General features: G+C 30.5%; 1 protein-coding gene across 1 annotated transcript; it reads left to right on the top strand.

Annotated features, from left to right (window-relative positions):
• The first annotated feature begins 174 nt into the window (after positions 1-174).
• On the top strand, positions 175-8,555 carry LOC126835140 (DDB1- and CUL4-associated factor 6-like). Its single transcript, XM_050567435.1, has 11 exons — positions 175-623; positions 3,046-3,315; positions 3,389-3,567; positions 3,640-3,769; positions 4,101-4,382; positions 4,446-4,553; positions 4,632-4,803; positions 4,930-5,094; positions 5,167-5,419; positions 6,264-6,384; positions 7,697-8,555. The coding sequence occupies exons 1-11, from the start codon at positions 536-538 to the stop codon at positions 7,828-7,830; spliced, it is 1,902 nt and encodes a 633-aa protein (XP_050423392.1). The 5' UTR covers positions 175-535; the 3' UTR covers positions 7,831-8,555.
• The last annotated feature ends 1,185 nt before the right edge of the window (positions 8,556-9,740 follow it).

The following is a 9,740-nucleotide window of genomic DNA, read 5'->3' as shown; positions in this document are numbered from 1 at the left end:
GCTGTCCCACACTCGCCAGCTGTTACAGCCTGCTGTGGTAACGAATGTACCACTCTATCGCCGCCCCCGGTTACCCGGTTATCTGATCTACGCCTGTGATAACGCATCCGATCAGCTGTAGATAAGGTGAGTAAATAATTATAAATAAAAATACATACTTAAAATACACAAAGATAAAGATTGATTTTTTGTCTTGTTTGTAAACGTGTATACGATCAGCGTATTTACGTCGTTCACGTGTTTGGTTGTTTTTGTATTTTTTTTTTTTGCTATAATGTTCTTCCCTGCCGTCACCCGAAATTGAGGTCCGTTGAATTTATTTAAAGCTCACCGTCATGACCGCCGTCAAAACGTGTCGGTCGACAAAGTGCGCACAGAACTGGCGTATCGCCAACGCCGTACGCCTGTCATGTTTTTTACCGCTTGCCGTTCGACAACGACCATGACAATAATATTGTGCACTGTGCAGTAACTGGATTAACAGTATCGCAAAAAAACATTGACTGATCTGACATTTTTAAATCGTGATCGCATTATGCACCCTTCCAAGGGACTGTTTCGAAACGTTTATTTCCAGCCATACAACGATCGGAGAAACGTGAAACTATATACTGCCGCTAAAGGTGCGTACAGCCGTTGATTGTGCCGGACTCTTTACAAAACAATAACCACAGTCAAGAACAAAGGGGAATTGGTTAGGCTTTCGAAATGTAGACTTGGTAGTATAATATATAGGAATGAATCATTATTCTGTTGAGTCTATAGGGTTTTGCATTCTTAATACATTCTAATTTCTATACATTTTAATTTTACTGCCAACAAGCCTCCAAAAACAAGAATTATACCCATAGGCACAACTAGACCTACATTTTATGGGGTGCTAAAATTATGTATACCTGACTAGAGATTCTAACCAGTTTTATCTGGTTGCAGTTAAGATAATCTGAAACTATCTGGTCAGAAAAACATATATTTTAACTATTAGATATAAAATAAAATATTTGAAAACACAATTATAAAAAAAAAAAAAAAATGTTACCTTATAGTATGTACATTATTTAAATTTTATGCGTACAAATCAAGGATTGGGGTTTGAAGATTTAGGTAAGCTAATTTTGAGTCTGGGGGTGCCAAAGTCCCCCTAGCATCTATAGTTGCGCCTATGATTATACTTAAATACCACACCACAAAATTATTTGTAATTTGCCATGGTATAAATAATAAAGTTACAATAATGAACTCAAAATACCGATTAGCTTACAAGAAGCGCTAGGAAACCAACCCTACAACGTAAAAATAATTGATTTTTTTAAAATAATAAAACTATATGACAAAATGTAGTCATTATTTTCTATGTATACTATAGCCCTTATTTAGTCATGAATATAGAATTATTGTTAAATGTATGGCTAATGAATCCAGAAGTCGAGGCCCTTATTACAATAATAAAAAAAAAAGTTACAATAACATAAGCTGAGTAAAAAACACGTCCTACAAATTGGAAAACTACAGATTTCCAGACTAAGTTAAAATTTAGTTTCCCATAGATAATTTTGTGTTCTCACCCTAAAACATAATATATTTTGATTGAAAATAAACTACTATCAAGACGCATATGAGAGTGCAAGTAGCCTCCGTGGCCTGGGTAGCAAAGTGAAGAGCAGTGAATATAAAACTATATAAGCCATTCATTTTTTAGGAATAGAAGGTCGTTATAAAAGTTTAGCAGAATGTTCAAGCATAATTATTTGAATCATTTTATGTGCGAAAAACTCAAATAAAGATTAAATTAATTTGTAATTATGTTTTGGTAATATTTTTTTTAAACATAACTTTGTGTAAATATAATATATATTATATATTATAAATAAAATAAGAACAGCTTAATTCAACTTTACCACCCCATACCCAAATTAAAACATTTTTTTTATTCATTGATGGTGCAAAAAAAATAGTAGAAACACTTAGTTTTGAAGTTACAGCTACTTGAACTTAGAGAATTATTATTGAGAATTAATTACACACCTTCCGACCTTTGGGGCACTCGTACTGTCAATGGCGCAACCAGTTGCAACTGTCAATCACGTTAATCACAATTGAAGAACACAGAAGTTTGTTACAAATTCGTTAGCAATTAACTACCAGGGTTGGTTGGAAGGCACTAGGTTGGTCTCAAGGCTACGGTTGTATCGTTAGATTACTGACCACTTACAGAGAAGTATCATGTTAACTTTTTTATTCCCTTTAGGTGAACTATTTTTTCCTCCGGTGGTTTGAAGATGTGTGCCCCATCCTCACGAGAGTCCCATAGTGGCTCGAGTTGACTTCTGGAGCCGGCAGGCAAAGGCAGTTGCTTTACATATATATATTTTTTTTAACTTAAACTAAATTAAATTGTTCAATTGTAACTTACGTTGCCGACTGCTGCACCTGTTTGGCACTGGTGCTGCAGAGGTCCACTAGCGTCTGGTGCAACAGTAATATTCTCTAAATTCTAGTAGCTGTAACTTCACAACCAAGCGTTGCTGTAAATTAATTTTTGCTCCATAATTTTCAGCATGGAAAAACAAATCGATAGAAAAAACAAAATTGAAATTTAGGCATGGTGGTAAAATCGATTTGTTTCATAAGAACATATTGATATTGAAATAAATATTTTCAAGATTTTTAAAGATTACTCCTTTCATTTATTGTAAACCAGTAATATGGTAGTGGTACGGAGCTAAGTAAAAAAAATGTCGTAGTGCCCACCACTGTGTATATTATACATGAAGTGTCGCAATCCCATTAAACGCGTGTAAATGTTACCATAAATTTTGCGCCTTTTTTGTGAGTGAAAATTTGAACACAACTGATTATACAAACATATAGGTTGGTTGAATACTTTATATGCACTTCATACACTTTATTATGTTATAAGTTATGACTTATTAAAACACTTTAAGTTTGTATATTTTTTAAAAATATTAATATAGTTAGACTATAATATGGCTGCTTGCAAATATATATAATGTATATATATATATATATTTTTTATTTTTACAGACAGCAAGCATTTAGTGGAGAGGATATCATTAGAAAAAGTGTTAGAAAGCCATCGTGGTTGTGTGAACTCATTAAATTGGAATGATTCTGGTAGCTTATTGTTATCTGCTGGTGATGATAAGCGTTTACTGATCACAGATCCATTTTCTTACAAAGTGAATTTGGATTATGCTACTAATCATAAAACCAATATACTTTGTGCTAAATTTTTGCCTACTTCAAATAACAGGATAATTTCATGTGGTGGAGATGGAGCTATTCTTAATCTTGGTACAGTAGAAAATAATAATTTTGTATTTTTTAAAAGTTGTATTACTATTTGTTACATTTTTTATTTGTTTAGATCTAGAGCGGTTAGATGAATCATGTTGGAATTTTTTCACTTGTCACAAAGGCACCTGTTATGAATTAGAAACATTACCAGGGGAGCCTCATAGTTTTATTAGCTGTGGAGAGGACGGAACTGTTCGTGAATTTGATCTCAGAAGTCGTGTGAAATGTACAAAACGTCATTGTCCTGAGGTAAATGTAAATCATTTTGTTATTTATTTGTATAACGTAATTTAAATTTAATGAATTTTAATTTTAATTTAGGTCGTGTTGCTTGATTGTGGTAATCCAGTTAACGCTATTGCTTTAAATCCAGTAAAACCATATCAACTTGCAGTTGCAACGTCAGACAGTATAGTTAGAATAGTAGATAGACGTAAAATAGTTCAGCAAGGTAATTATTAATAATGTAATATATTTTATCAAAGTGTTTAAAAATAGACATGGTTTTAATGTTCGTTAACATGGGTTGCATACTCAAAAAAAATTGTGTTAGCATCATTTTTTGCAACACCTTTTACGGGAAATTTATTTCGCGTAACTATGATTGTGATACTTTAATAGGAACTGAATAACAGGTCCATAGGATATGTTTGCACCTCGTTACAGCCGAAAAACATCTATGCTTCATTTTTCCGTGAAGTGGAGATAGTTACTTTAGATATTCCTTAGTAATTATTTTTGTAAGTTTTATGTTAATCGATTATTCAATTTTTATGTTTCAGGTTTTACAAAAAAAATTATTCCAGAATACACCTTTACAGTTCCTCATTTGAACCATCGTTCCTATCGCATGACATCATTGTCATTTTCACCTGATGGCGGAGAAATGTTAGTTAGTTATTCAAATGAAAATATATATTTATTCAATGTTGATAAACAAAATTCAAATGGGACAGTTGTTGTAAACGATTATCTAAAAAATCCACCTAAACCACCACCTTACAGGCATCTTAGAGTGAGAGGCGATTGGACGGACACAGGACCATTAGCTAGGCCATCTCATCGTATGTTTAATAAACTGAATACCGTGTATATGTTTCTTTTTTGATTTTGTGTTGTCTTATTAGCTTCATTGAATAGATCAAGATTTGATTCAACGTTAATGGGAAGAATGACAGTGATGTTAGTACATGTATTGAATACACCCTCATTACGATCAGTCGTAATGCAAGATTGTAAGTGGAATAAATACATAATATTTTAGATTCAATTTATGTATATATATTTATACATATACATATATTCTTTAATAGATGGACGCAGTAATTTTTTAAATCCATCTCGAATAGAACTAAGAAATAATAATAATGAGACGAATGCTGGTAGCTCATCGGCAAGTATTCCAAATGAAATTTTAGAAGTAGTCGATGCTACAAATGAAGAAGTTCCTATGGATGTTGATGTTGAAAGTATTCTCACTACAAGGTGAGTTTATTAATTAATCAATTAGTTATTGATTATTATTTAATTTTTAATAACTGATAATGAAATTTTAAAGTTTACTATTTCAAATTTAAATACTTAATCTGTTAATATTAATAATATTTTTAGTCCACCTTCCAACACTCATCTTGAACAATCAAGTTCAAATATTAATAACCCAACAATTGAAAAATGCAAGTATCTAAAAAAAAAGTATCCTCAACATCCAGAATTTGACGATAATGTGCCTGTTCAGCCAATCATACGACAATATAAAGGTCATCGAAATTCAAGGTATGTTAATAGATTTCTAATACATATAAATTATAATTAAATATCTTGATTTCTACACGTTTTTTGATATAGAACTATGATCAAGGAAGCTGTGTTCTGGGGCAATGATTTTATTATGTCTGGCAGTGATTGTGGTCATGTGTTTGTTTGGGATCGTCAAACTTGTGAAATAGTCATGTTGTTGTTGGCGGATAGTCATGTAGTTAACTGTATTAAACCACATCCTACTTTACCTTTGTTGGCTACTTCTGGAATTGATCATAATGTTAAACTGTGGAGTCCACGAGCCGAAGATAGCAGGTTTTCCAGGTCCTATGCAGACGAGGTATACATTTTATGAAATTGAATATTTTAGAATAGCAGTTAAATATACTGCTAATATTAAGTGACTACTACAGTTTAGTTTTAAAATGTTTATTATTTTTTAATGAGAAATTTCTACAATTTGTAAATTATTATTATCCCATTTGTTGTAAAAGTTTTATAAATTTTAATTTTTGATGCCTCCCCCCCCCCTATATAAATAAAACTTGTTATTATGGATATATCGGTAGCTTTTATGATTATATCATTTTTGAATTTAAGTAAAAATATACAGGAATAAATAAAAATTTATAATTTTGGTTAAATAAGTACAATTTTAAATCCCCAACAAAAACCTAACAGTAAAAAAGGGCCAAGTTTCAGACCACCACCCAAAAAGTCATCCTATCAAAGTAGTGATATCTACATTGTGGCCAAGTCTGCTATTTCTTTAGTTCATAACCACACTTCACTCCTACTTTCATGAGAAATACTGCTCTTTTATTTGTATTGCTTAACACTTTTTTCTGCTACTTATGTAATACACTAGATCTTATGCTTCATCGGGCATATTACTTTTTAAATAAATCACCCTCTTTAAAAGACCATTGACTAGTAAAAAATTTAAAAACTATTTAAAATGCTACCGAAACCATTAGAACATGTATTTCTACAATAATGTTTTTCTATATAGTTCTAAACTGTATATGACAATGGATAGATAGCGTACCGTGTTTAAATAAAATCATAAAATACAGAGTGAATATTGTATTTAATTTACTATAATGCAGTTTTCAGTTATTTTAGACTTAATTTAAATAGTTGGGCTTAGTAAGGTTTTTCACAAATATTTTATTTAATTTTAGATTGTTGAAAGAAACAAGCTATTGATAGATGAATTAAGAGATACTATAACAGTACCTTCAATTTTTATGGCAAGAATGTTGGCTTGTATTTGTCATATAAGACGAAGTCGAGGGAGACGAGGTTAGTATACATTTTATTTTAATGATACGCCAGGTCAGAAGCACTTTGGGATTGGGACACGCACAGTGGCAGTGTGAGTTATTGAAACTTAATGAGCAAGTATCTTAAACAATGCTTCTTCTAAAAAACCCTCTTCCCAAGAACGTACACAAAGATACACAAAGATGTACCCTTAGATTTTTTTAAAAATTAATACTTAATCCTTTTGGACAAGGAGTTGTGACTCCTGGACACCTTATAACAGGCTGCCTCTGGACACCAATTGGCTTTAATGCAAATACATATATATGTGAATAGAAAACGTGTTTAATATGAGTTTTGTCTTTTGATTCCTATTTGATAGGCTATCTAATATAGAAAAAGGGTACATATAAGATATAATATCACCTAAACGTTCGCTTTAAGGGAGAGTAAATTTATTTTTACATTTTTTATTATAATTTGGTAAGTTGTGGTAATTTTTTAACAACAGAATAGATTTTTCTATTTTTGTTTCTAAATTATAACGCATTAAATTAGATATTGGAAATCGAAATCTTTTTTTTGTTATTGAAAGAAGTGTAGGGAAGGATAGGTAAATATTTTTAACTTGTCCCAAATTAATTTATATTTATGATTTCTGGTTGATAAGGGTACTTAAGTAAATAACAAAATTGATAGTATTGCCTCTAAAAAGTTAAAGTACAACGAAATAATTAACTATACATAAATAAGTCTTATTATAAATTGAATCAATAAAATTATTATAGCTTTTGTTTCCATTGTTTCTCTTATACTACCACATTTAGTTTTTTTTTTATGACCTGTTAGGTCGGTTAGACAACTCTTGCTCTACTAGAGACAAGAGTTTCCATCCTGGGGAAGTGGTTATGGTGCGGTGGTTTCCCGTTGCCTTCTGCACCAGTCGGGTGGCCATTTCTCTCTCAAGATGGTTGCCCCGCCCAGCTAGAGAAAGGGCCAGTGGCTGATATTTGAACCACGGCTAGTGCCTAGAAACACTGCTGCGGTAATCCTCTTAGCCACGACGCCCAACTATTCAGTTAACTTGGTTAAATTCCTTTTTTAATACTTGAAAAAAGAGGATTTTTCCAGAAAAGACAAGTAATATGTTAGCCCCCCTTATTTGTCTTAAAAATAATAATTATAACAAATCTATGTGTATAATATTATAAAAGTAGTAGTAGCATTTGTATTTATATTTCTTTAAAAAAGCGATATATTTTCTCAAAATTATAATTATAATAATGCCATTAGGTCAATGATGTTATATTTCAATAATAAATTACTATTTAATAATTTAAAATGGTTTCAGAGAACACTAGAAATGGCCTTTTACACACCTTAGATGCACAAAATATGTTGAACAATGAATTATCCACGAATGACGATGTTGAATATTTAGATTTGTCGGCCTCTGATAGTTCTCAAGACGAGAGTGAATTATAGTTAAATTTTATTATTATCTTTTTTTTATATGATGTTTTAGACTTAGAATAAAACAAATAACATTGAAATGTCATAAAACCAGTATATTACATGCCTTTCATTTTGTTATCTGTTATAACTTAAAATTGTTTAATCAAGTATAATCTATACTTTTAGTATTAATCAATTTTATTTGAATAAAAAAAGTTACAAGAATAATAATAAGTAAGAAACATTTTTTTTTGTCATCCTATTTTTTCCTGAAATATTTGTTTAAAAGATGTTTGCTTGTGTTGAATTTTAGAGTTAGAAAATTGATTGTTTAGGTGGTTTTTATTTAAATGTCTATAATTGAATTGTGTAGTTTATAATAGATAATAGCATTTACTATTGTGACTACTATGTGGTATGTAGACAGTACAGTATAATAATACAAATTATATTGTTTAAAGTATACAGATTTTTGCTAATTTTTTATATTTATTGAAATATTTACTTGAAACAGTAGTAGGTACTATATTTTGATGTATTTGTTATTGAGAAAGAATGACATCATACAAGTGTTTCTCTTTTTTCCATCTGTGGACACATAAGAAATTTGATTCCAAAAAATGTATAAATTCTTTTTTGTGAAGGTGTATACTAAATATTAATGTTTGTTAATAATACATTTGTTATTACTTTTGATTATCCTAGACTGAGTGTAACCTGCTGTTTGTGTTCTATGACTTAATGTTTTAAAATAAATATGTTCAAATTTTTTTTATCGTTTTCTTAATACAGCGATTGTATTTATAATTCATAAGGCAAAACGACATGTTGCGTTGGTTATCTAAAACTGTATGAATAATAAATATGTATTGTTTATTGCTAATAAATTATTTAATTATTAAGTGTTTTTGATTTTTATAATTTAAATTGCCAGTTATGATTCATTTTTGGAAAATACTTTGATCTAGGATTGTGTTAAAAATGAATGTTTTTCAAGTTAGAGGTAATAGGGTTTTTTTAACAGTATTTACAAAAAAAAATCATAGTTTAAACACTTTTACTCTAGGGTATTTTATCCCTGAACAAATTAGAAATTTGTTTTTATTTAGTAGAACATACTGTTAAAACTCAAAAGAAGAACAAAAAAAAAAAAACCAAAAGAAATGTTTTATTGTCCACCCTAATGTAATATAATATGTTTAACTATATAATGTTTCCGACAATTTGGGGACAGGTTCGTACGAAATATCTCTCTTATGGGAAATATTAGATCGGGGTCAAATTTAAAAAGTGTGTACACCAAAATGTCTTGTTACATTACAGCGCATCGTCAACCGTCAATTGTGCCCTACTTTGTTTCTCGCTGCTCCATCACACACCTCACTATAACAGTGTATTGTTCTCGTGATGGTATTACCGATTCATTATACAATGTGAATGTTGTTCTTTGTTAGGGCTTGTCCGTCATTTTGTGTCGGTACCCTCAATTTCAGTTAACAGCAGCTGGATCCCCCTTGTGCACCAGTGAAAAATGTTAGGATAAAATTAATTCATTTTACTTTAAGTTTAACGCAACGCCGTAGTTAGCGGTGTTGTTTGTTGAATATATCACTGAGGTGGATCAAGACGACCTCACAGGTTAACATGTCTTTAACTATCTTGCATGCATATCTAACAGATCGTCGTGATAGGCCCTATTACTTTACCGTGTTACTTACTTATCTATTTATAATTAAAATCAAACAAATTAGACACCATAATATATACAAATAATTAATTATGATAACAAAATATCATCAAAATCAAAAGCTAAACCCGACTGAAATACCAAAAATAAATTTGAAGTACATACATTTTTTTACTCTATAAAATAATACATTATAAATATATAGAATAAGACAGATGACCGACAATAATATTATACTATTTGCATATTTTAT

The sequence above is a fragment of the Adelges cooleyi genome, unplaced genomic scaffold (assembly GCF_023614345.1).
Source record: "Adelges cooleyi isolate 19-005CV unplaced genomic scaffold, UGA_ACOO_1.1 ACOO_flye_CR_arks_rails_tigmint_CR_PRNA_23, whole genome shotgun sequence".
Lineage (NCBI taxonomy): Eukaryota > Metazoa > Arthropoda > Insecta > Hemiptera > Adelgidae > Adelges > Adelges cooleyi.
The sequence above is the reverse complement of the archived record's forward strand: the minus strand, read 5'-3'. Positions and strand labels throughout refer to the sequence as shown.

Coding starts and splice junctions, on each gene's coding strand:
- LOC126835140 (XM_050567435.1), top strand. CDS start 536: ATGCACCCTTCCAAGGGACTGTTTCGAAACGTTTATTTCCAGCCATAC. Junction 4,554..4,631: donor ATCAGTCGTAATGCAAGATT/GTAAGTGGAATA, acceptor ATTCTTTAATAG/ATGGACGCAGTAATTTTTTA. Junction 5,095..5,166: donor AAAGGTCATCGAAATTCAAG/GTATGTTAATAG, acceptor TTTTTGATATAG/AACTATGATCAAGGAAGCTG.